Below are 27,777 nucleotides of genomic sequence, written 5' to 3'. Positions count from 1 at the left end.
CATATCTACAAAAGGATTAGGTGACTCAGTGCTAGAAGCTGAAGAAGTTTTACTGTCATGTTCCCAGCTGATGTATTCTTGTGTTTGAATGTAGCAGTTTTTGAGTAATCTGGCTGACTAACTAATAAAAAAGTCATCACTTTTAGTTCAGTCTGGTACCAAATCACACCATCTCACAGATCAGGACACAACAAAGACAAACCCAACAGTTCCCACTGTGAGTAAACACTTGGTGACAGTGGGGAGAAAAAACTCAGCTTTCACAGGAACACACCTCAGACAGGACCAGGAACCCACGCAGTCCATCTGCTGGGACCAGTTGGGGTGATAGGAGAGCTGGGAAACTGAGATCTCGACACAGTTTGAGCCACACTTGATATTGCAGATTATGGCAAATGAACATTTTCAGATATGATCCAGTTTAAAGTAACATCAGTGCTCTAATGGAGCTACACTTTGGTGTAGCTCCATTAGAATTCAGTGCACTGAGCAAATAGTGTTACCTACTGAATATTTTTTGGAAACCGTGTACTCCATAAATTTATCACCCCTTCTACTAAGCACTTGTATGTGTAGAAGTTCCCAGCCTTCGTCTGCTGTAACAGGGACTAATCACGAGCTGCTTCGTTTTAAGGCGTGCCTGCTCTACCGTTTGTCATAAAGAAGATATAGAAATGTTACCTGAAACATGGCAACTTATGTGGCTGGATGAAATCGTCAATCAGCTGTGGTGGTTGCTTCTTGCTAGCATCCTCTGCCTTTGACTAATGCAGACTTTGTGGTTTCAGCAGAGATGCTCGACAAGCAACGAACAAATTCAAGCACTTCCAAAAAAAAAAAACTGCAAGTGGCATGAAAGATGCTGTCTGTGGCTTTCTGAGGTCTTTGTAGTAGTGCGTAACTACACATATATTTACACACAGGCCCCTGTAGTACAAAACGGCGAATTAAAACACAACCAAACACGACTCATTACTGGGACGTTATGGTCCTTTGTGGCCGGGACTACAGAGCAGGTTGATGCTACCGCCTGAATCAGCCCATTAAAGACAACCATGTACTGATGCTTAGTGGAAAAGATAAGGGCTCTTTCTTTGCCTGCTGGCAGATGGTAGCATCCTTTCACTCCATTTAACACTCCTTCATTTTATCTCTCCCTCACTGATTTCATCACTTTTACTCATTTCAGCAAAACAATGCTTTGGGGCTTTGGCAGTGAATCTAAAGGTTAGTGTTCTGAGTCACTTTGGAGTGTGTGATCTATGGTCTGAGCATCAGTGATGTGTCTTTGAACATTTCTCTGAGCCAAAACACACCAAGGTTCCCGATGTTTTCTGTGTCTCCTTTTGTCAGTAGGTTGTTCAGAACTACCCAAACAGCAAAAAAATCAAAAATCAAAATAGAGACCTGTGTGTTTGTTTTGTTTTCTGACTGACGAGGCAGAAGTTTGATGTCGTTAGCAGCAGATGGTGCTAAGGCATGCTTAATGGTTGGATGGATGTAAATTTGAGATAAGAAGGAGTTTCACACTGATAGAAAGTGTTAGCTTCTTTTAACACTCCCTTGTTCTGTGACTGTAATTAAATAGCGTTGTCCAAGTCGTGCATCATTGTGTACCAGACTGAAAACTTTATGTCGATGATAAGTAAAAGTGTGGTGCACTGTTGTAGTGTTGCACCAGTCACCAACTTTGTTTCACTGGTACGGGAATAAAAATGAGATCGTTTATGAAAATTTCACTGACCCAAGTACTCAGCCTACTCACAGTTTATTGAGCAGATGATGTATATACAAAATTAAGCAGCAACTTCCCCATGTAGTTATAAAGCAAAAGTCAATATTATCATTTGCCTCCTCTGGAATTTATGTTTGCTGTTTAGAATGAATATACTTCCCATCATTCACTGATTTGTTGACTGTACTGTTGAAGGCTCGAGATTGGCATGTTAGCACACCACAATCAATTAGGGGAGAGGGAGGGAGTCATCGGCTAATCCCAGTGGTGGCTAGCTAGTTTGGGTACCAAGGCACATGTAATTTAATGCTATTTGGGGAATTAAAAACAAATCTTCATCTTTAACTTGAACCTAAACATAACAGTAAATAGAAAATGTAGCTGTAACATTATTATTATAACACATTATTAAACTCATGCTGTAAAGTTGGGGATTTACCCATATGTGGAACTCTCTGTTTTGGCACTTGCTCTTTGTTTGCATTTCTTTAGGTGCAGACGCTGACAGCTTGCCAAGCGCTAATCTAACCTAATAACCAATCACCTGCATACTGGCTTTGTAATAATGGCGATGCTGATTTGAGGACTTGTCTCGTTTTTGTCGCAGACTACAATCGTATCCCCAACTTTAATCAAAGAGTCTGGTTTTTTGTAACTGTCATAGGCAGCCAATTTTAAAGTAATGACAAACGATCCAATTCGTCGCTCAGGATCTTGGACTTTTGGATCCCGTATTTGTTGCTTTTTTAACTGTCTCTGTTTTTAGTGTTTAATGCAACCCAATACCTCATATTGCTTAATTCTTATATTTAACAGAAGCTGAGTTAGCAGTTATTAAGTTCCCCTTATACACTCACCTCAGTCAATCTAATTAAAAAAAGGGAGTGAAGTTGTTCATCTTTTCCATGATTGTGACTGTGATGTGATATTAAGAGTCTCATTCAGTTGTCGCAGTGATGGAAACATTTTTAGTACGTGTGCGTTGTTCTTTCTGTCACCACTCGTGGGGGTTACACGTGTAACGTTTTGTCCCAAATCAGTCAGTCTTCCATCCGAGTGTCTTGATGCTCGTTAGCATCGCCTGTTCCATATTAACACCGTATTAAAGCGGTGTTGTGTCCTGAGCTGCTTTACTTTGTTTTTCCCAGTGAATCTGTGAAGCTAACGATGAACCCCAGTGTACTGCTGTCACTTTGATATATTGCCTCATGCTTTGCTGCACAATGAATATTAGACAAAGCAGGCAGACTCCACTCCATTCAGCTGATAGATAACACAGAAGCAATTCAATTCTTACATTCTTTCATATTTCTTATCTTGATAGAGAGTTGTGCTTGCCTTGGGTGTGATGGCAGTGAGTATTTCATCATTAGAAAAATAGCAGAGTGTTTATTGGTGTGCTGATGATGGATTGTTGTTCAGGCAGTAGGGTCACTCCTCAGGTGATGGATTATGTTAATGGCTGATTTAACTATGATCACACGGGATATTTCTCCAGCAGTTAGGGACTAATAATGCATCATGATTAAGCAGAGTGTCTCATACACCTGCAGGGCTTTTTTCTTTTCAGAGAAAAAAATGACACTGATGAACTAAAACATTATCGCCAAGGCAACGTTTACATTTTGGTTATTCATGCAAGAAAACAGCTGGACTCTCTGAAAGTGCCCTATTTTATCAGACAGGTCTATTAGGTCACTGCTTCTTCCAGCCCTTACACAGACTTCAGAGGTCTTTGTTTCACATGTGAATGGACAAAATGTTCAGAATGCTCTTTTCTGATCTGTATCGTCAGCTCGTTCTGCCGTAGAAGCATACAGGTAACACCATCTTATCGAGGGAATGTTTCTTGGATATACAGCCAGACTTTTTGAATGTCAAAGTGGCCGTTAAGTTGTCCTGGTAGAGTACAGATCATAGGACACAGCATCCAAAAAATTAAAAAATACAAAAAGTCAAAAGTACAGCGCTCTACACTTACCAGCTTTGGGAGAAAGGCCAAGATCCAGAACGCACTGCAGTGGGAAATTTCCAGTCCCTGAGTTTAAAATGATGTTGCTTTGCTGCGACAGGGTGAAGCTGGAGAGTAATGGGAGTGATTTTACAGACATTGACATTGTTTTCAATGTTTTCTGTGTGCATGTACTAAAGCATCAGAATAATTTTATTGTGATTCTGAAAAGTTGTCCAATTTTTTTTGAGGCCCCTAAAAATAGGCGCCGTAATTCCAAAACAGTTGGTGTAATAATGACAGAATGGAAAGTCTTCAGTCATTGTTTGATTTCAAATTCACTGCAGTGCTGCACAGAGCCAAAATTACAGAAATGACATCATTGTCCAAGTACTTAACTGTAAGAACTCACACAGGTTAGTCCTAAGAGTACTATTAGCAGGTGTATTAGTATTAGTTAGTTAATACAGTGCTCATAGTACTGAAAACTGAATATCTATCATCTATATCAGACCTTAACTCTGATTGTACAAGCTGGCAGCCCTCACTCATGATGGAGTGCTGCACAAAGTCAAGAAAGCAGGAGCTGTAAATGGTTTCAGAAGCAGATCCATGTTAGAGAGAAAGCAGGACCAATACTCTAAGCGATGGGCTTGACGTTAATCGGCACACTCTTACTAATTTGGTTATACATTTCTTATATTATGTCGTTTTGTTTGCCTTTGTCGCTTTGCTGTGTCCGTGCTCTCACACCTTCAGCTGCTAGCTTCCTCTCAAATCATTCACCTAGGTGGATGTGTGCACTATACTCGGGTAAACTTGACTGACCATCTATCAGTGAGCCAAACGTTCACCATGCTGACCATACGTAAAGGTGACTAAAATCCTTCTCTTCATGTGGGAGGATCTACGTAGTTTAACAGGAAAACTGTTCAGTCTTGAGTAGAGGATAGAGTATTATTGTTGTTATTACTGTCAAAACTGTCAGAGCAACCTCCCATAACTGCCCTCAGCACTTCACTCTCCCTTAGATATTAGAATGCAAATGGACCCGAGGTATTTCCATTCAAAGCCAAACAAGAAAAGAGAGGAGAAAAAAAATCTCCTTTTAGGAGTGTTTGATGTGTGAATTGATGTGAGAATAAAAGAGAGATTTCTCTTTCTTTTTTATTACCGTGCAGTTGTGCTCCTAACAGGGAGAGGGCTTTTCACAAGTGCGTTTGATATACATGAGTAAACACATTTCCCATGCTAATTTTCTGCACTGCGGTTCATCTCTCACCCACCGAGTCCAGGAATAGTAAACTGTTGACCCGGTGACTCCAGATGCCAGACAGGGCCCCGTCCCTGATTGGACTGCACGGTGCTTCAATCAGCTTAATTGGCCAAGACTACGGTATCAGTGAGAGGGGAGAAATGACAGAGGAATGCTGAAATTGGAAGAAAATGAAGAGCTGCGTCGTGCACACCTCATTATGTGTTGATTGACACGTCTGCAGAGGGGGAGGGGGCGGTGATCTGAGCATCTGAGCGGCGAAAACAAAACAAGCTCAGTAAAGCTTTGATTCTGGGTCCTTTTAGGATTTGTCTTATTAGCTTTTTTTAAGTTGACAGCAGCAGATACACTTTCTGCAGTAAGTATATATTTAAACCTAAAATAGTTTTGTGTGTGCAACATGGATTTATGAGGGCTGTAGTCAGTCTGAGGTGCTGTGTGTCTCTAAATACATGCATTTTAAATGTGTCAGCAAAAGCGCATTCATGCATTTTCATGAGTGGTTTCAAAGAAGCGCAAAAATTGTTTTTAATTTGTAGAACCTCGGTTATAATCAGGTTCTACTTTGCACTTTGATTGTGTTATGTGAACTGTGTGTATAAATGAATTCCTTGAGCATGGCTAACCCTTTGAGGTACATGTCACCATCACAATCGGAATATTTGACTTCCAAGTCTTTGAAAAATTGTCATTCTTACTGACACACATTTGAAAACCTATTCACATTTTTCCCAAAGAAATTCTCGATTTTTGGGGGCTTTCTGCAAAATATAGCAGGTGCCACTAGCCAGGCATAGGGTTAGTGTTAACGCCTGCGATGACTTAGATCCAGACCCAGTGTTTCATGGGGCCCAGAATGGCTTCAACAAACTGGCTTCATGCTGCATTATTTGCACAGATCATTTTTTCTTCCTGAGAAAAATTGTCCTTGTTAAATGTATAAAAAATGATAAACAGACAAGCCTAGGTTTATGCAGAAATCTCATGGTATTGGTTGTTTTTCAGAGTCCCTGTAACTCTTCTCCTTGTGATGGCCTTGGCAGCAAGAACTGCAGTCAAGCATTTGTGATAATTGGCAGTGAGTCTGTCGCATCACCGTGGGGGAATTTTAGTCCACTCTTCTTTGCAGAATTCTTTTAATTCAGCCATTCATTTAGGTTTTCTTGAGCCAATCAGAGGTGGATTTGCTGGTCATTGTCCTGCTGCCTAACTAAGATGACCCTGAACTTTAGGGCACAAACTGATGGGTTAGGATTTTGTGGTAGAGATCAGGATTCACGGTTCTTATAATTATGGCAAGTCGTCCATTGTACTATCTCACAACCACTAACATGTTTGACTGTTAGTGTCATGTTCTTTTGGGTGGCTGTAGTTCAGCAGGTAGAGCAGGTCATACTGTTTGGAAGGCTGGTGGTTTGATCCCAAATATTCTTGGGCAAGACACTAGCCCCAAGTTGCTCTTCAATGCATCCATTGGAGTATAAATGTGTGTGAATGTGAGTTGGTAAGCACTGGGATCGTCAAGATGCTTTTGTCAAATGTGAGATGAGCTTTGTGAACTGATTCTGGTAAATGGGCTGATTCTTTTCTGCTCTCCTGGTGTACTCAAAGCGCTCTATACATTCACCCATACACACCCATTCACACAAGCACTGTTATCCATACTTTCAGTGCTTTCTAACTGTTATTCATACTGTTATTCATTCATTGTGCATTCATACTCTGATGGATGCATGGGAGAGCAAGTCGGGGTTAGTATCTTGCCCAAGGATATTTGGTATGCAAACTTGGGGAACCAGGGATCGAACCACCAATCAGCAGCTGACCTGCTCTACCTCCTGAGCGACAGCCACCCCACTCTTCCATAAATGTCATTTGTGCCCAATCTCTTACTGCTGAATCATGAACTTGGACCTTAACTGAGGTGAGTCACGTCTGCAGTTAAGGTCAAAGAACTCAGATGTTGTTCTGAGTTCTTTTGTGACCTCCTGGATGAGCCGTCGATGCTCCTTGGCGTAATGTTGGTAGGCCGGTCACCCGTGAGAAGGTTCACCACTGTTCCAGGGTTCTGATTTGTAGATAATGGTTCTCACTTTGGTTCAGTGGAGTCCCAAAGCTTCCAAAATGCTTTTGTAACCTTTGTAACCAGTGACATTGTTCATCATCTGGCATGATATGTTGCATTTTGACACATTTTAGTTTACCCTACTTTGTCACACAGGTTATATTTAAGGGGTTTATTGATTCAACAGGCCTAGGTGTTGCTAGTGAAGTTTTACTCACTTTCCAAAAAATGGGGTTTAATCACAATAAATTCATGATTGAACAAAGGGTGGAGGGCTGGATAGGGTTTTTTATGCTTTAATAAATAAAACATTACCTTAAACTGTTATCTTTGTCTAATATTAGAGTGTGTTGATGATCTGGAACATTGACGTTTGACAAATATGCAAAAAACTAAGAAATCAAAGCAAGGATGCTGAATGATGTCCCTTGTGGGCGAATGCAGACTGATTTTCGTATAATAGTGCCCTCTTATTCTGTGCTGTCAGCAGTCCTCTGGCTCAAATTCCCACCCTTTACAGGCAATAAAAAAGGAGGCAGCAGCTCCAACCAGTTCTGCATGTTTGCTGCGATTTCATACACATCTCACACTCCTCCACACTTTCCTTTTGTCGCTTCTTCTCCTTTCTCTGAAGATCTCCCATAATAGCGAATAGACTACCAGCAAAATCAAGCCAGATTGATTAAACATACAAGCTACAATTCATGTGTTGGAAAGGCCGTATTAAAGGTGTAAACACTTCAATATGCTCGCTCTGAGCAGTCAATGCAGCAGTCCTCAGTAATTCAAGTGGAAGGAAGCACGACTGTGTTCTTGACTGATGGCTCCACATTGATCTTTGGGGTGTCTGTGTGTGTGCCTTTACTGTTTTTTAGATGACATGTAAGCTTCATGCCTGTTTTCACTTGCACTGGAGTGGAGTCCCAGCACCTCAGTGATGAATAGGTTTTTCCACACCTCTGTGCACTCCACGCCTGCTCAGTGTCATTGCTACAGCAGAAAGATGGAGATTTAGGCAGAGACAAATATCGGGATAATCGTTAAAGCATGATGGAGAAAAAGAGCCCGTCTTGGTCCAGTGTAACGTTTGTAAAGAGTTATGTCAGAGTCACTTCCCTCTGTTCACCTGTTTTTTGGTTGTTTTCCAGCTCTTCCTGTTCCAGTTGCTGAGAGGTCTGTCCTACATCCACCAGAGGTACATTCTTCACCGCGACCTGAAACCCCAAAACCTCCTCATTAGCGACACTGGAGAGCTGAAACTCGCCGACTTTGGTGAGCAAATTCAGTTTTTTTGTCAGAGATAAGAGTGCATGTGAAACTTAGAGATGAGGCAGATTCTCGTGTGGTGGTGAAACAGTTAGTCCAGCATTTATCTGCAGTCATTACTCGTGTTATATGCACACTGCTTGTTTGAGTTGTTCTTCATTATCTTCAGTCTGCTTTTACTCAAGGTTGACCATGTTTTTTCATTACTATTAAGATAGGAGCTCTTTAAATTATGTGTCTTAACATTAACTGTTAAACACACCAGAATAAAATAAATAAAATAAATAAATTCAGGTTGGAGATTCACTGCTGCTGCTGTGCTCTCCTGAGCTAAACATAGAGGCTGCTTGTCAAAGCTGATGTACAAAAGGAAACTTGCTGTGAGTGGAGCTGATGTTGCGTTTTTCTTCCTACATGAGTTAAATTGTAGTTATAATTTGAATTTGTCACATGATCACGGTGAACAGGCAGGTGCTTCTGCTGAGCTCCTTCCACTGTGTCACACCCATATTTTAGGATTCTTTGACGTTAGCATCCTGTATAATCATCCTTCAGTGATGCTGAGCGTGCATTTTGTTCTCCCAGCAGCTTCCCAATATTTCAGCATCCTGCTGCCTTTTCCTTAAAAGTCCTGAGGAGACAATGGTTAGATTTTTAGCTTCCCCGGCAGTTTACGACGCCAGTATCGTGCATTAGAACAGTGGTTCTCAAAGTGTGTGGCGAGTACTGACAGGTGGGGCGCAAGTTACCTGGCAAAAAGTCATCAGAACTAATGTTTAACATCAGAATCACTTTTACAGCAGAACAAAGAAATTCATGGCAGTTACGTTAATGATAAGAGCATCTGCTGCATCTGCTGAAAAGCTGCAGCCGTGTTTGTAAGTCGACGGCCGCAATACAGAAGTGTACTGGAAAGTGCGAACATGTGGTCGGGTCTGTCGTGCATCGTTTACAGTGGTGCCGAAACCCAGGATTGGGGCATGAGAGACCCAACCTGAGTTCTTTATTGCGGCTGTCAAATTAAACACGCGGCTGCAGCTTTTCGGTTACAGCCTACACACATCAACAACAACAACAGGACCCAGTTCATTCTGTTTGAAGCTGGCGAGGCGTGATTGTGGATGCTGCTCAGCATTTAAACCAAAATGCTGAATGAAAACACTGAGATTTATTAATAAGTCTCGGACTCTGTGACACTCGACTCCGCACAAACACAGGAGAAAGCCTCACATATCCTCAAAAAGTCTAAACATGTCACAACTGATGTCATGATCACAACCAGGAGTCAAAGTGGGATTTGGCAGGTGAGTGGACCCTAAGATCTCGTGGAGCGCTGCCGCTGGGGAAAATGATCTCGTTATAAATAATTGCCAAATTAATTTGTGCTGCATGCTCCTCTGCATTTGTTTTCTGTGTGGACGAGCTGTGATTTGCAGCTCTCTGTGGATTTATCCAACTGCATTGTGCAATATATAGGCAGATGTCACATGAGCTGTCATGGCTGCTCTCCCACCTCATTCCCAGGATAAACCTTGGGTAATGATGGAGTTTGGCAAGTGTGACTAAAGAGCATCATCAGCTCAAATGCAAAACGATGACTGCTACGTTCAGCCTAACCTAACAGTAAACATGGAAACCACAATCTCCACTGCAGCAGTCAAACACACAGTCCACAGTGTAATCGTTACCATGCAGCTGCAACTTTGTTGACAACTGTGTGCATGAGCGCACGACAGAGAGGAGGGAAATAGGATGTGTGACGTGTGCGTGGAGGGCTGCAGGGTGGCGTTGCTCTGGGATTTGTTGAGTGAGCGTCATCAACTGCAAACAGCCAGGCTTCTGCATATGAAATGTGTGCTTTATAGTATAATATATTAAACTGCGTATCAGATTTAATTACACAGTAACTGGAGGAGCCTTTCCAAGTCATTCCAACCTGTGATAACCCCAGATCTCGACACTAGTAAATTAAGAATCTGAAGTTAAATATTGACTACCCTGGGAGTATTTGCACTTGCCATAGCCTCTGAGCATCCACAAGCTCATTCATGGCCCGTCCAGGTGAGGCATAGAATTTAGCTTTGGTTAATGGCTACAGTGTTTCTATAATTTCCACCTGTTTTAACAGAAGAACTTTGATGTCAAAATATCTGTGTCATTTGTAATGTAACATCTTCCAGTAACTAAAATCTGTATATTTAGCATGTGGCTTAAAAGAAAACAGACCCAAACCCAACCTTACCCAGGTCACTGGTGACCTGCCTGATGTTAAGAGATTAAAAACATCAGGAACAAATTATTAAATGAAGTGTGCACAACTACACAGTGTGCAGGAGGAGAGTGCAGACAGTGAAGCTGTCAGGTTACGCTGAGTGGCAGGCAGGATGTAGGACCCAAATGCAGGACTCACAGGCATGAAAGGATGAACTCAAAAGGCAGCTGTAGCAAAAACAAAATCCAAAATCAGAAAACTAGAAACTAAGGACGAGGAACAAAGACAGTAGGAAACTATACTGGGAAGCTAGAAGCGAGGATGACGAGGAACAGGGAGGAAACACACAGCACATGGGAGTGGCACGACACGACAAAGGGCAAAGTAAAACACGGGGCTTAACTATACAAGGGACTAATGAGGGAATGGGAAACACTGCTGGGACTAATAAGACATAACGAGACAAGAGGGAGCAAAACTAGATACACTGACATAGGACAAGACTTTCAAAGTAAAACAGGAAACACAAGACAATCGCAAAGATGCAGACTGGACCCTGAGACAGAGATGCGACTGACTGGGAAGACAGAGGGAACATGAGAAAGGCAAAGAGACCAAAATCCTAGGACTCAAAATATAACACAAGCAGAACCACAACCTATAATCAAACAATATGACTAAACACACACAAAACACTGGGTCACAGACACAGTGCTGTGACAGAAGCTTCAGAATCCACTATAGATCAAGTTAAATACACTAATTTATTTCAAGTAAGAACATTCTTTGCATTTGCAGTGCTTAGTGTCCATCTCTGTAACCTGTTTTTGTTGCTACTTATGTATGTTAGCCAAACTGTGCAAGACGGGGAGCCAGACAGATCATGTTGGGTATAACAAGTATAACTGCTACATTTATTTTAGCCCAAAATCGTGTGTGTGTGTGTCTCAATTTGTGTGTGTTCTTGAAGTGGCACCATATGGCTTGGATCCATGTTCAGTAAACATTGCCTACATGGTCTGCTGGGCATCCTGGGGGGCAGACAGATTGACAGTCCAGTCCTTCTGTACACCATCCATCCATCCATCCATCCATCGGTCTCTGGTCCAGTATCCCCCATCCACCCACCCATCCTCCAACTCCTTCTAACCCTGTCTCCTCCACTCATCCATCCCTTCCTCCCTCCCTTTCCTCTGTCCCTCTGCCCAGACAGATGGGGGGAGGGGGAGGGTGGCAGCTTCATCAATAATTCAACCCATGTATTAGAGCTAAAACATTACTGTGAAGGAAATGAGAAGGGGAAAATAATGGACAAAATACCAAATGAGCAAGAATGAAAATCCCTGGCCTATTAGTCTGTCGCTGCAGCTCGAGCTCATCAACAAACATGCACAAAACACAGAATCAGCCGATGCCTGAGGGATGCCAGATGAGGAAGGTGAAGGCTGTTCAAGTCTAAGTGTGTGTGTGTGTGTGTGTGAGAGAGAGACTTTGTGTGGCCGCCAGGGCTCCCTGTGGTCCCCTGCCTTGGCAGCAGGAATACTAACGGTCGACAGCTGAGGCCTGCGGAGCTGGTTGGGGTAAACGAGACAGACTGGGCCACAGAGTGTCAACAAAGGAGGTGCTGAGAGACACAATAAGAGGTGGCAGAGCACTCAGTAGAGATGAGACAGAGTGGTGATAGGATCCAGGCTGTAATGAGAAATTGTATTAAGATGTGAGTTAACGTCAGAATAAATCAAACTCTGAGATCTTACTCCCTGATTTTGTTCTTTCTTTCTGTTTTTTCCCTCAGCAGTGTTAGAATGATCCATCAGTGGGTCTGGATGTATTGCTTAAAATGTATTTGCAATGCATTTCACTTTTTCAATGGGAAAAAACCACAGTGATGATGTAGAGGTCTCAAAAACTCACAAAAACCAGGCAGGTATAAGCCATCATAGAGACTAAACCCAACCTGGATTTAAAGAAGGGCAAAACTGGCTCTTTTACGTGTCAGTGCTCTGACCGTGCAGGGTTGGCATCATCATCAGTGATGACTTAGAGCTCAGGGGTTAAATTCAAAAATGCCTTTTCTGTGTAATAAGGATTTATTCAATTTGTGGTATTTCAGTAGCACCGCTATCAGAAAATACAGTATAGTGCAGTATTGTAGATGCACTGGCCGTGTGTTGTGCAGGATGATTTAGCGTGCTGAGCAGAACCAGGAAATATGATTTCTCATCAGCTACAGTGGCCAGAGCTTCACATCCCTGCTGCCGGTTGTCAGGCTGATCCAGATGCTCCCCTCTGCTCCGCTGTGGGTTTACTCACTTTTTAATGAGCTACACAAACAACCACCTCATAAATGAGGCTTTGAGGAGTCCACATGTTTCATATCAGGGACACAGCTAATTGAGGCCAATGAAGCAGTGTGAGGGGGTGATTTGTGTTGTTTGTGGAGCTGTAAAGACCATTATCTGCTTTCCAATGTGAACATGCACACATATTCTGTACCTATAAGCAGTTACTCCTATAAACCTATAAACTGAGTGGACATGCCAGTTCTACAAACACTTTCACTGTTGGTTAATTTAGAAACTTCAGTGGAAGTGGATTAGTTAGTTAATCTTAATAGAATATCCCAGTTAAACAGAGAATTAGAAAGAATAGGATAATTACAAAGCCATGCTTTGCTGGCCTTTTAAATAAACAAACATTTTGTGATTTAAAAATTAAGGTGCTGTTCCTACATTTCCAAGTACTTATGCCTTTTCATTTTCAGACTATATTCTGGGATTGTTTTTCCCATTTCTTTAAAGTATGTGTTACACAAGGAACATAATAGGATGGGCTCTTTGGCATAAACTTTAAATGATGTTGGGTATAGGTTAACAGCTGATGCTAGCAGATTTTTTTAGCATGTTCTATGTATAAAAATGTGCAGCTCAAACCATTTACAGGTATTATTATGAAGAGGGAAATTAGCAATAGAAAGCCACACTATAAAATATACACTACCAGTCAAAGGTTTTTCCTGTTTTTTGTTGAAAATGATGCAGTTTAATGTCTCATTTCAGAGAGTTTAATGTCTCTGAAATGAAAGCATAGAACACAAAACCAAATGGAGTTAAAAATAAAAACATGGAATCAATTTATAGACTGAAATGTATTCTAAACGTTTGACTCAACAGACGCCTTTGGCAGATATAACAGCTGAGAATAGAAATCAAATATTCTTCAGAAAGCTCTTCCCATATCTGTTGCTGAAGTTCCCACAAATGTGTGGCACTTGTAAATTGCTTTGCTGGACCTCTGAACCAGTTCATCTCTGGGATTGACTGAACCTCTTCTGTCCAGTTCATCCCAAACCAGCTCGATGGGATCTGGAGACTGTGTTGGACACTCCATGTTTTCAAGCTTATCATCTTGTTCTTTTTTCCTGAGGTAGTTCTGGCAGAGCTTGGACTTATGTTTTGGGTCATTATCTTGCTGTAGGATGAAGCCCTGACCACCTAGGTGCATACCAGTGGATATTGCATGGTGCTGCAGGATGCTGTGGTAGCTGTTTTGGTTCAGGGAGCCTCTCACTCTGTACAAGTCACCGACCCTGGATCCAGCAAAGCAGCCCCAGACCATCACACATACTTGATGACACATACTGTGGAACCATCTTTTCGCCTACTCGACGGCGTACAAAGATCCTGCATTATTTTGATTATCATTCATCAGTCTATAATACCTTCTTCGAGTCTTCAGTAGTTTAATGGCGGTGTTTCATGGCCCAGGCAGGCCTCTTTGTCTTATTCTGATGTCAGTGGCTTTCTTGCTGCAACTTGTCCTGTCAAACCTGCAGCTTGAAGTCTTCTTTTCACAGTTGAAACTGAGACTTACTGTGACCACTATTAAGCTGTGCTTGAAGCTGTTGTCCTGTGAGCCGCCTATCACACAAACTGTTAACTCTCAGAAACTGGTCCTCTGATTCAGTTGTGGCTTTGGGTCTGCAGACCTCTTCCTGTCAGAGTTTGTCCCAGTTTCTGAGGGTCTTTTGATGGTGAAGCAAACTGTACAGACTGACACCTTGAATTTATCCAGAAAAAAGTTGGAACACCTGTAGGAATTAGTAGCACCAGCTTTCAAGGCTTGATCAACCTCCAGGCTGCAGAACAGCTTTAAATTGTTATCCCATTTTGTGTTTCCTGAAAAAGGCCTTTTTGTATAAGTCTGAAACATACATTATTTTTCAGTTTTGGATAACCTAACTGGCAGTTTACCACTTACCTTTACACCATATTAAGCTCTTCATTGGACTTGAACAACTTGAATTGCAATAAATAACTGGAAAAATTGGGGTTTTCTGAAACTTTTGAGGATTAGTGTATATAAAAATATAAAAATATATATTTTTCATGGTTAAAAGCAAACACTTTAACATTGGAGTTTATGGAGATTCATTTTAGTTTTTCAGCCTCAAGTGGTGATTAGAGAAATTGCAGTTTTTGGCTAATTTTAACCGATACAGTTTATTCAGATAAATTGGAACGGTGCCACACTGTGTTTGTATATTGGAATTTTTTTATATACACTACATCCACATTAAGTTTGAAGCTTCAGAGCTCTGAAGTTATAGCAGTAATATATCAATGGGGTCACGTGCTGGCTCACACACAGAACAGCTTCAGACTTGAGAAAACCTTCTGCGGACAGACCTCTAATTATAGGAACAAGTGAAACAGTAGATGAGCGTTGCTCACAGCCCACCTGCTTCACAGCCTCGTGTCCACAGTTGGCCAGAACCCGCTGAAAGACTTTTTCATGTTTGTGCTCAAACACTGAAGCACTGCCATATGCTGCAGGCATCCATGGACAAGCTGGACCACTGGTAGCAGTTAGTGCCCAGAAACCTTATCTGAGATTTATTTACACGTGAAATGATCACCCTCACAGATTTTCTTTTCCATGGGAGTTTGGCTGAGTGTGCATTTGGAGTTTTGAACCTGGTTGCGGGGTTGTTACATGTCCCTGGCTCTTTGAAGACATGGGAACACTGCAGCAGTAGCAGCGTTTGAAAGTGGCCATGTCTGTCTGTCTGTGGATTGTTTTTTGTGATTGATTTTCATCCAGACTGAAAAATATCAGCAACATTTGCACAGATCAGGTTTTAAAGAAATATTTTTCTCAGGCAGTTTTTCCTGAATACTATGCTGACGGTCTGACTTCCATAAAGTGTCACAGAGAAGTAAACAGTTACAGTTTGAGTGAAACGTTGGTTCGCTAATGGCTACTACTCTAATTAGTTCAGCAAGAGTCAAACTCAGACAGACCAACTGATCTGAATTCCAGTGCACGTCACCTGATGGCTCAGCTGATGTCCTGCTGCAAGCCAGTTTGCAATATATTTTCTCCCCAGCACCTCCATGTTGTGTAATGCTTCACTTAAAATGTTGTGTCCATTTTCCCTGATTCCCACTCTGATAATTTAGCAGCTCCATGTACACAGAAGGGTGTATATGTGCATGCTGTCAGCTATGCCGCATTTGCACGCAGAAGGAAGACGAGGTCCCAGAACACAGTCCTGCCATCCATATCACTTTTTTTGACTAATGTGTTCCTGACAAAACCAAGATGATACTTGCTAGGCATCAGCAAGTTAGTATCATGCTTCTAAATATGCTGTTGTCTGCATTTACCTTTGCAGCACTGTGGTGCACACTGACTATTCTGGTGAATGGGCCGATGTGCCCAGAGTCAGGCCCTCAGTCAGCCTGTGTTTTACTTTCAGAGTTAATAATGGATTGTTAACATATCAGCATTATTCAAATGGATTGGATCTTAAATCCAGTCATTTCTTAGGTGGATATCATAACATAAATTATGCAAATGACAGGCAGAACTATGGAAAAGTGTTGTTGAGTTATACTTGAAGCTACCATATAAGATCAACTTCACTCTGAGGTACAACAAAGGTGTGTTGATAGTTAAAGACACAACATTTCATGAACCTGAAGTTAAAGGCAAGACAAAGATTACAATCTAAGCAAAGACATCCCACCTCCTCCAGCATCTCCTATGGAGTTATTCCAAGGCCAGATGGAATATTTAATCACCCTGGTGTCTTTGGGTATGTTTTTTTGGGCGGGGGTCTGCTCCAGGGTCTGCTTCCAATGCAATGACCTCCTGATCACTATTATGCTTTTAGGCAGCTTCCTGTCCGAATTCCTGGCTCAGAGGTACCGCAGAAAAAGTGGCCTGATTTTTTCACACTACTGCTACTTTGTTGGAGAACCTGTGTTTCTCATTTTTATCTAAATAGAACTTTTGTATATAAAAAGTGTTCAACCTGCAAGATCTTCATGCCTTTTTAGCTAAACTATAGCCCAGCGAAACGCAGTGCCATCTCCATTCTACAACTCAAGGTCATGAATAGCTTCTTACAAGCCCAGTGTGCTGGGCTGCACTAAACTGAACACTAGTTTAGTATGTTTTTCTGACTGCTGTGGTAGCTAGCTAATGTCTGCTGATTGTGTGTGTTTATTTTCTGGGGAGTGCTGTGCAGTAACAGCTGCCGAGATAATGACGTGTGAGGAGTGAAGCAATGTGACAATGGAGCTGGAGGAATGTCGCAGGCATCCAGAGCAGACTGTTTGCCTCTCCCCAGTGAGCTGTTCCACCCAGCGCCTCGCCACAGCACCGGGATCAGTGTGTGCGTGTTTGTGTGTTTCACTTGGTTGTGGGTTTTTGAAGGTTGCAGATGGTCCTTTGAAGTCTGATAGATGAATCCAAACGACTGGTGTTTGTGTGCTTTTCAATCCAAACCTGAAACCAAAATGAATTTTTGCATTGGTAATGACCGGACTGGTTTCATGTAGGCAGCTACCATGCAGAGACTCATTACAGTCCACTTTGTGTTGGGAAATGAACTGATATGATGGCAGGTGGTGCAGGCGCACACATGAACATAAAAGAATTAGGGATCTAACAGAGGCACAGAGTTTTCTATAAAACCATTCGTGATATCAAATCCTTCCAATAAAGTGTATATGTTTAAAGAATTATTAAGTGAAGTCCATAAAAGAATGTCATTTTTGGGAGGGTGGATTTCCTAATATGTCCACTTACCCTATAAAACATGACTGCAGTGCTGTTCACAGGAGCTCTACTCTGCTTCCAAGGAGCTGCCTTAGAGCAGCAAGTGAAAGTGGAGCAGTGGTTCTCCAGGATTTCTGGAGGTCTGTCAAAGTATTCCTTGGGATACTGGCTGCTTCTTCCCTCATTATCAGCCCAGTTCTTGTATCTGACCACTTCTAGAGGAATCTCCAGCCCACTTAAGTTTAACGTAGGCTCTGTGTGGCATCCCCACATAACTGACAACTTAGCAAAGAGCTAATTTTATCAGCCAATGACAAAAATCCATAATTTATTCATATATCTTTAATTGAATCTATAGCAACATAACACAGTTTGACAGGCACAAACTAAAGTTTTTACACCAACAAGGTGATTCCTAAAGGACTACTAGCTGAAAACCTGACATATCTTAGGAAACTGGAAGTGGCAGGCGAAGAGTAACTCAAGGTCATGTCTTTAAGAATTAAGGAAAAAATCCAGCAAAGACCTGACACAAGACCCGAGAGATTCATCTGGCCCTTCGGTAATCCACATAGTCACGAGGTTCAATGAATCCTCATTAGAAATTGTCAGTGTAAAGGTTGTTATCAAGAGGCGTTCTTGAGGAAGGGAAACAGGGAGATGAGGTAGGACAATTTACACAAGAACTGGAATGAAAATCATTGGCAGTAGGTTGAATCCAAATTTTTGGTTCAAATTGTTATTACACATGGAAGAAGTCAGGAGGTACAACAGTGAGTGTGTGCCATGGTTTAAGGCTGCAGTTCAACCAGTGGTGTTGGTAGTCTTGTCAAAATTGATGGAACTATGATCATTAAAAAGCACCATCAGATTTTAATGCTCTTTGATATACCATCTGGAAAGTGTTTGACAACTTCAATGATCCCAAACACACGATCAGTGCAGCAAAAGGATACCTGGATAGAAAAGGACAAAATGCAATTCTATCATTCCTATATCGAGCTTCCCAGAGCCTGAACCGCAACATTGTTGAAGAAGTGTGCCCTGGAGACGTATTCCTGAAGACTACTTAAAGAAATTCCAAGAAAGTTTGTCTAAAAGAGTTCATGCTATGTTAAAGAATAAAGGTACTCTCACCAAATATTGCCTTTACATATTGTACTTCCATGTGTGTTTGCACATGTTTCAATAGTGCTTCAAAGTGCTGCAGAACTGATGTCTAGATATTTGCACTGAGCAGGAGATGCTCTGTATCTCATTGTACATCTGTATAGTGACAATAAAAGCATTTTATTCTATTCTATTCAGTAAATCCTGGCACCTCGTTCCCATTATCCTACCAAAATCTTAATCAATGAGGGTTTGCTCAGACCGCACAGTTCGGTAGCTTGGTGCAAATATACGACACGCAGAAACAGCAGATCATAGTATCTGTCAGATAATTCCTTTAAAAGTGTTTCAAAAGTCTCCACCAACAGTAACAAATTTGCGACATGCAGGTCAGTGACTGTGAAGCTTAGCAGACAGATATCAGGATGCTAACTCCATGGTGGAAGTTGGGCATTTTAACACGGAGCCAAGCTTGAAGTGGACACAGGACAAACTGCAGGCCTCTGTTCAAACCAATGTGCGCACTGCATTACAACTACACGGGAGAGAGGAGGCTCTGCTTGTGATGAGAAGCAGGATGACAGCTTTATATGAATGGGTTCAGAGTAGGTTAAACATTCATTGAGTAGACCTGTGTTATATGTGTGTCTGCAGTTTGACGGCAGGATGTCTACATTTAAATTAGCAACAAACGCTGCATTTTGTTGTGTTTGTCTTTTCCTCAGTGGAATTATCTCTCCCAGTATTTGAAGTAGCTGCTGGCAGCATGTCGTAAATCTTTTAATCTGCTGAATTTTAAAGGAGTTGGAGGAGGAGAAGCAGGCGGAAGCTACAAACTGCCTTTAAAATTCAACTGAACTTCAAAAGGTGAAACAGTGGGCTGATTACCCCCCGGGGACAGAGACTATTTTAATCCTTCCCTGGCTTGCTTGTTTATTCTGTTTTCTCTCCCAGTCTTCCAGCCCAGCTCTTCTACCATATATTTGATGACCCCTAGTGTTGTGTGAGATAGTGATGTATAATTCACCACTGACCTTCATGCAGGTCACCGCCTGGACAGGCTAGCAGGTCAGCTGTGGCATGACTGAAGATGAAGGTGGCTGAAGGTCCATTAGCGTATGTGTGTTTGATATCCCAGGTCAGGGCTCTGAAGTGCTCCACTGCAATGAGATTCATGGGGTTTTAAAGGGGAAGGTCAGGTGTTGCTCAAGATGTCAGAACAGTCCGAAAACAGCAACCGAACTGCTTTAGATTGTGGGACATCGCTGTCTGTCACAAAGGAAGATTCTTCATATCCACTGTGAACAAAAGAACTAAAATGTGTTGTATCTGCAGACACATAGATGACTGTGAGGCTGTTAACATTGTAAAAATCACTATTGAATTATTGCCCATGCAAGTCGGTGAGTGAGCAAGTGATGAAACATTCTGGTCGCCTCCAAAGTGTCTGTGGGTGGAAAACTGCACCGAATTTTGTTAGTGAGAAGTGAGATGGAGGAGGAACAGCTGATTAGGATCTTGCTCATTACACAATCTTGTTGCTGGGATTGAATTAAGTTTATTTGGTGTATTCTGCCTAATTGATCATTGTGCTTGAGTCGTGATGATGTTGCAAAGCTGAAAATCAGTGTGCGAGTCCGTGGGGAGCTAGAATAAAATCATTTGTGTGAAAACAAACTAATGATGGTAAATCGAGGTGTTGAATGCTGTCCTGATTCAAGCAAAGAGCAGCCCCAGACAGCACAGCGACATATAATCGCTGTGTGGATAGTGGTAGGCGATACGTGGCATGTTTGCTCATCTGCAGGAGGTCGTTTCTCTGGTGCTTAGCGATGCTTTGCTGCCATTCCACATCTCACTGCACAATCCACACAGAGAGGGGTTTGGTTAACGCAACTTTCTCACCTGCAAGACATCAGGGAAAAGTCGCTCATCTCCTCCTACACGATTGAAAAAGACTTACCTGATTTGGATATATAAACTTACTCCATGTTCCAGTTGCCTGCTTCTCGTTGGCATGTGGTTAGTATAGGCTAGCCTGGAGACCCTGACTGGATGCATAGCCTGGTCAGGCCAAAGACAGTAGTGTTATCACTACACCATTCAGCTACACTACTCCCATACCCAAAGCTACCCAGTGCCTCCCAGACGAGGTCACACAGTGGGAGTTGAAACACATGCAAAGCAGCATATCTGACCATCAGAAGCCAGCCAGGCTGTAAACATGTTTTTTTGTAAAGTTGGGCATTTAAACAGTCCACTCATGTCTGTAGCCAGCCTCAGGTGGCCATGAGAAGAACTGCAGTTTTGTGATAGCTTCATTAATCTATAAGAACAGAAGGTGCCCTGCAAGAAAACAGCTGTCACAGATCAAAGTTTCCCAATAATGCTCACAAAGCTTCTGTACAGCTGCAGCTGCATTGTTTAACCCATACAGAACCAGCACCGGGTTTACCCCATGTTGTTTTGTTTCAGATTGATGACAGGCATGCTGGGAACTGTAGGAAACCAAACAGTTGGGTTTTCTTTTGTTCCTGCTCCTTGTTACAAACAGGTCATCCTCCTACTACTGCACCTTCTCTTACGATGAGTAGATATTATCTCGATTCACGCCTCCACAATGCCGCCCCCCACGTACACACATACGCAGGATTCCTGCAGTGGATATGATAGCCTCTCAGTGTGAGCGGCCCGATGCTGTCTATTCTGTGTTAGATCAGTGTGTGGAAATTACAGAGCTTGGCCACGATGAATGTCAGCTGAAACTCCTTTCTCCTGTGGGTGTTCCGACACAAGGAAATGTTAAATACCCCCCTTCCTGCTCTCATTTACTCTCCCCTCTGCCCGGCTTCCTCCCACACACAGGGGACTAACAGCAGGGCAGGAAGTCCTTTATTTTACTAAGCTAAATGCTTTAATTAAGCTCTCAGACCACTTGGGATGAGACAAAGAGGTAATGCCATCAGCCTCATTAAAGCTCACTGCATCTGCGCTCTGCTCTAGCATTAGCTGCCATGTGAGGACTGGGTTTGTGTCGCTGCGTAGATAAATGTTAGAAAGGGACCTTTGACCTAAACTGGAGAAACTCGTGCATCTATTCCTAAATCCCCTTTTTTAAAATGTAGTACTTTTCGTGTTTAACCATAGCCTGGTGCCAAACTTACCCGATCATGTGTGATTCACAGGACAAAAGAGTTCATATGACTGATATTCATGTTTCACGGTTTCTTGGTGAAACGTCAAAGGTCGTCCATCATAATTTCTATTTGAAAAGGCAATCTCAGGTTTGTCACAGCTGAATGTACAGAAGTCAGAGTAGAGACAGGTCTGACAAGAGGAGCTGTTTGTATGATGGCTTCAGTGAGTCTACAGGAAGCAAAGGGAATTGGAAGCTCACAAGATTTTAATGAGGCAATGTTTCAGCCTTCAAGATCTTCATTAGGGAAACATTAAACATTAATGATCTACAATTAAGTTCTTCTCTCTAAAATATTGCCTCAACATTTGTTGGTAAAAAATGGTCCTGTGGGTTTTGTGACGGGGCTTTAGTGATCGATTGGACGTCTGGTGGATCTTGATCAGTGTCCTATATCAATCTTGACTTGCTCTTTGTCAAGTTCCTGAGCAGTTATTTCATTTGGATGGGGCACAGTGTCCTGTTTGAGTGTGGACCAGTAAGTCCATCAACGAATGAAAAAAAGCCACTGCTTATAATTAATATAGTGATAGTCGTTTGGACATTCGGGTACAACGTACTACTGGTGGTGTAAAATTCCAAATAAGCACACTGAAAAAAAAAGTTCTTTCAATTTACTTGATTTTATTGTGTACATCGGTCCCACATAATATGAATAAGTATGACTGACTTAATTTTCTACTTTTCCTCAAGTAATTAATGCTTGTCAAATTGAAGTATTTTATTTACATCAGATTACTTTAAAAAATCATGTTTGATGTACACACTATTTATCTGTTACCTTAATATCAATGTATTGCATAATGTCAATATATTTTAAAGTTTAACACCAACTTATTTTTGATTGCCAGTGTAATGTAAACACATTGCAATTATGTTCCTGCAACACAAATTATGGCTTTAAATCCTACTTAATTTTTTCAATTTACTGATCATTATTGACCAAAAAGGCAAAGACTATGAGTGCTGCTGAACAATTCACCTTTATTAAACTGTAACAGCAGTGAAAGCAGCAAGCTGCCATAAACAAGCCCAAAATCACATCTATATAAACTTGTTAACACATTTTTAAAGATAGCCTGCAGAAATAACTAAAAGAAAAATGTAAAACATTTGCAAATATTTCACAAAAAACTGACCTTAGCAGCAAATAAAAGAAAGTGCTTATAGATGATCCTGTCATCTCTTACATATAACATTTGTATTAATTACACAATTGAAAACATAAACTAAATTAAGACTACCTGAAAAAAAAAAAAAGCAACAAGCTTTTATGAATAAACAGGTTTACACAAATATAACTTGTGTATTATTTGACAACAATTTCAGCTTCTGTACAAGTATTTACCTGTACAAAATTTCAACTACATCAAGCCTTAAATGACATTTTCACATAACTAATACCAAACACCTACATGAATCTTAATCTTCCTTTTAAACATATAAGCAGGACATTAAGGTTGACTCAGAACATATTGCTAAAAATCGTCAGTAAAACTTTCTTACAATATGATACCAAAAGGAAAAATCATCCTGCATTGCAGTCACATGAGGGGAAAGAAATAAAAACATAAGCAGTATAACATTACTGAACACAAAGTGAAAAACTGCAAAGAATTGCAGAAGTGCAGTCTTTGACTCCTCAATGAAACAGATGGTTTTTGAGAGCAAGAACTTTGTTGGAGAGTTTAGCTCCATCCAGTTCAATGAAAACCTTCTGGAAAAGGTCAAAGGTGTAGCGGAGGTCAGCAGGGTAGGCAAGGTTTAATGCATACATGAGTCCAAATAGCATTATCACAGCAAACGCTACATTATCCAAATTCTTCACCACCCTGATTAGCCTTCAAAGACAACTGTTGTACATCTGCTGAAGCTTGCTCTTTAAGAAGATAAATTCCAACAGTGGTGTCTTCAACAATCTCACTGATGGCATGTTCTTCCATGCCCTGTAAAAAAAGAAGCCATGTTAGTCATTTCATGCCAGGTAAGCAATATGACACTGTGGAATGTCCTAAAAAATAAAATAAAATAAATAAAGACAAGTACATACCACCTACTCCCGGATAAGCATGCCAGGATCTTCACCCATATAGATACACACTCCCTTGACACACTCACATCCAGCATCAGCATCTTCACACTGAAATGAAATGTATGTAATTAGCACCTTGTCCTTGATTTAAGTTTTAATAGTGTACTTTACATGAATGCTTTTAAAGTAAAAGCACACAAACTAATAAAGATAAGTTGACAAAGTGAAGGTTAAAAACAACAAGCAGATGTAATAGTACAAAATGAGAGAATTTATCATGGGAAAACATTTAAAATCTTCCACAATTATAAAAAGCTTCATCCAAAAAGGATAATGTTAAGTGAGTGTTGAGGCTTTATCACTTACATAATCCATTTGTGACACTGAATTCTTTTCAGTATTAGTCCAAGCCCTCCTCTTCTGTTGACCAACTTCATCAGGTTGTCCAAGTGGAGATCCAGCTGAGACAGGAACTTTGTTTGAGGGGAGATGGTGGCAATTCTCTTAAACTCAGCGTTGATCTGAAAACATGAGCACAGAGGAATGAGCTTCAAAGGTTTAATACCTGGAAGAAGGCTGCAATCAGTCATGCTGAAGAAGTGGGCTGTCAAATAACAACTGTGCTTTAACCATTTGAGGCTAATACCGCAAGAACACCGTGAATGAGGCAAACCTTACCTCATGGACATCAAATAGAGCAGGCCATCTTGCCATGAAAGCCTCCACCATTGGTGCATCACGAACAACTTCATGTCTTCTGTATGAAAAAGTATTTTCCATCTTGAGTTTCACCAACTCTCTGTTGTTCCTCTCTTATATGTCCAAAAGTGAAGTTTTCTGCACCACCTCTAGGCTCTCCTCAGTTTCTTCTGATGGGTATGTTGGGTAAAAAAGGCACGGCTGAGGGCTTCGGAGGCTTGGGCAGGATCAAGAACAATATCATCCTCATGCTGCATAGTGGTGGGCCTTGACATGTCAATAGCTTTAAGAGTCCCTTTGTCTGCTACTTCTAAACTGAGGTGAGGTTAAGAAACTCATTCCCAAACAAGGACTCCATATACTGAAGTCTGAAACTGCCCTGAAGACCACACTGTCTCTTGACTTCAACGATGAGATCCAACGATGAGAGAGAGTGAGCCTTCGACAGGTTCCGTCAGTCAAGACAGTCTTTAGGACCATAGGACTCCCCATAGGACTCTGTAGGCAAAAAAAGAATTACATATCAGACATTCAGAAAGAATCATTTCAATTTAGTTTTCATACAGCTATCCATACCCAATAGTCAAAGTTATAAAGATCAGACATAAAAAAAGAATTTATCTAATGAAATACATGCAACTGAACTTATTACACTTATCTGAAAACCTTATATTCCTTTATGCCTTTTCAAAGTCACAATGTGGACTGATCCAATCTTACAGTCAACCAGTGGATAAGTATCAAGGAGTTCACAGAATGAAACGAGAGTGAATATTCTTTTGGATACTGGGTTGAGCTCAAAAGCTCTGTAGTGCTCTCTGTACCAGCCACCAAGCTCTCTGACAGTGTAGAATATGCTGTGGTACAATGCAGATATGGTTTTTCAGTATCCTGGCAATCCACCTGCTGCCCTGTGGGCCAGTACCATTCCCTTTCTATAAGTTATGCCCTTTAATGTCACACACTGTGCAAGGTCGACCTCTAGAACGTCAGGGAATATGTACCTAATGACTTTAGCTATCTCCTCTTTAAGCAAATCCACTAGAAAAGCTGATACAGCTGAGACCTCTAATTCAGACTTGCCAAGAGATGGGGAGCTTAGATGGCAAGCTATCATCATCTGATGTTTTGACTTCTGTAATCATAAAGGTAAAAATGCCACCATCACAAAAAACATTAATTTTAATTGAAAAAATGTATTCTGGACCAGAAGAGCATTAATGGTTTCTTTAAAGCACCAATCTTTCCCTCATTTATACATAATGTTTTGAGAAGCAGCTCACATATGTTCCACACAAAGTAGGGGGGGAAAAAAAAGGGGGGGGGGTAACTTTTGTTAGGACAATATTGGAAAATTCGCAATACATCACTTAATAAGACATACTTTGTTGAACAAACTTATCTCTTTGTAGATATCTGCTGTATTATTTGGGCTTGACCAATAGAATAGTCAAGTAAGTGACACTTCACCTAAAACAATGACTAAAAGGAAAGATGATTTGGCATTTATGGGCACAGGTTCTTAAATCCACGTCTGAGGTGGCAGGATCCTTATTATAACTTGAGTGTGTGTCAGCAGCCAGAATTAAGGTATGGCACTGTGGCGCTCCCAGCTTCTTAAACTCTGACGGTTACAGTCAGACTAATTAGCCACTGTAGCCATAACTAGCACGAGTAACACAAACACTATTGCGCTCTCTCAGTGACGTTTTAACTTGCTAAGCCATCAAAAACGTCAGTGCTCTCTGTCACATACATAAATTCCATATCTGACCGACAACAGCTGCTTTCTCCCGACTATGTGCAATTTGTTACTATTTTTCAGCTTTAGCCATGTAGCTAATACCAACTTTAGCTAGCACTGTAAAAGAAAAAACAACAACATGTAGATGCATTACAGACTACTATTTATATAGCATGCACTACAATAATTATGTGAAACCGTTACCATCTAAAACAAGTTTATTTAAATTACTTACCTTCTCAGTATGCCTGACTCAGTGCCAAAGGTTGCATGTGGCTGAACAGTCTTCCAGAATCTAGCGGTCAATTGCGCTCTCCTTAAATTATGTTGTTGTCTTATTGGATAAGACTCTAGGTCTTATTATCCAATCATATTTAGTTGTTGTCTTTGAATATATTGCATCATTTCCGGTTGTAGTCAAACATGATTACAATGGTTTTAGTATTCTAATTTAGTCACTTTAAATCAATGCAAGAAAAATGAGTAGTTTCAGTATTGTTTATAATCAAGTAAATGGTACTTTATTCAATCATGTAAATAAGAGAAACATGAAAGGCTTGTGTAGCATTAACTAAATTCATTTGTGCAAATTCAAAAGCCTGCCAATTCCCATTTTTTCCGTGCAGGACTCCATTAATGTAAGGGTCTTACTACTTCCTGTTTACCAAATTGTTGTCCTATGTTCACATGTTGAAAACTCATTCTCTAATCTTTCATTTTCTTACTTCTCTTGTTTAGGTTGGTTGGATGACTGTCTTTCTCCACACAGGACCTTGAAATCTTGACTTTTATTGCATACTCTATATCTTCCTGTCTGTATAACACATGTCAGCAGCTGCAGGGAGTGTGACTGCTGGCTCCAGCTGTATGCTTTGTTTTGCTGAAGGTCACTCAATGATAATGCTTTCTCAGACTGACTTGTTTTGTTGCTTCCCCCCCAGGCCTGGCCAGGGCCAAGTCGGTCCCCAGCCATACCTACTCCAACGAGGTGGTGACCCTGTGGTACCGGCCTCCAGATGTCCTGCTGGGATCCACAGACTACTCCACCTGCCTGGACATGTGGTGGGTACTCCTAACATCTAACCCCGTGTGTGTAATTTATCCTTGATTTATTCACATAGAAACCTTCAAGATATAGATCAGGGAACCCAATTCATGAAGCAGACAAAAACCAATTAAAACACCCTTACTGGTGGCTTATCCTAACCCGAGGCTCCCTTCAGTGCAGATTGTTCTTTAGTTTTGTTTTCATGACTCCCCAGCATCCACACTCCCAGTTTGGATCAGTTGCTGGTGAGACACACACATTTACTTTATACACTGACAGAACTGCTGCAGATGTGAATGAAACAACTACTGAAATGTAACAATCGAACTCTTCATGTATCGAGCCTGAGCAGACTTGCTATCCTACAATGATAAA

General features: G+C 41.2%; 1 protein-coding gene across 4 annotated transcripts in view; it reads left to right on the top strand.

Moving 5' to 3' along the window:
* The window catches only part of cdk14 (cyclin dependent kinase 14), a 224,447-nt gene that overhangs the window by 94,816 nt on the left and 101,854 nt on the right, over nucleotides 1-27,777 (top strand). For all 4 annotated transcript variants that reach the window (XM_063486668.1, XM_063486669.1, XM_063486670.1 and 1 more), the window contains 2 exons: nucleotides 8,176-8,299; nucleotides 27,296-27,416. In XM_063486668.1, coding sequence (XP_063342738.1) covers nucleotides 8,176-8,299; nucleotides 27,296-27,416 — 245 coding nt within the window. The remainder of the gene's footprint in view (nucleotides 1-8,175; nucleotides 8,300-27,295; nucleotides 27,417-27,777) is intronic.

Source organism: Pelmatolapia mariae, linkage group LG10_11, assembly GCF_036321145.2.
Source record: "Pelmatolapia mariae isolate MD_Pm_ZW linkage group LG10_11, Pm_UMD_F_2, whole genome shotgun sequence".
Classification (NCBI taxonomy): Eukaryota; Metazoa; Chordata; class Actinopteri; order Cichliformes; family Cichlidae; genus Pelmatolapia; species Pelmatolapia mariae.
Note: the sequence above shows the minus strand (reverse complement) of the source record. Positions and strands in the feature narration are given on the sequence as shown.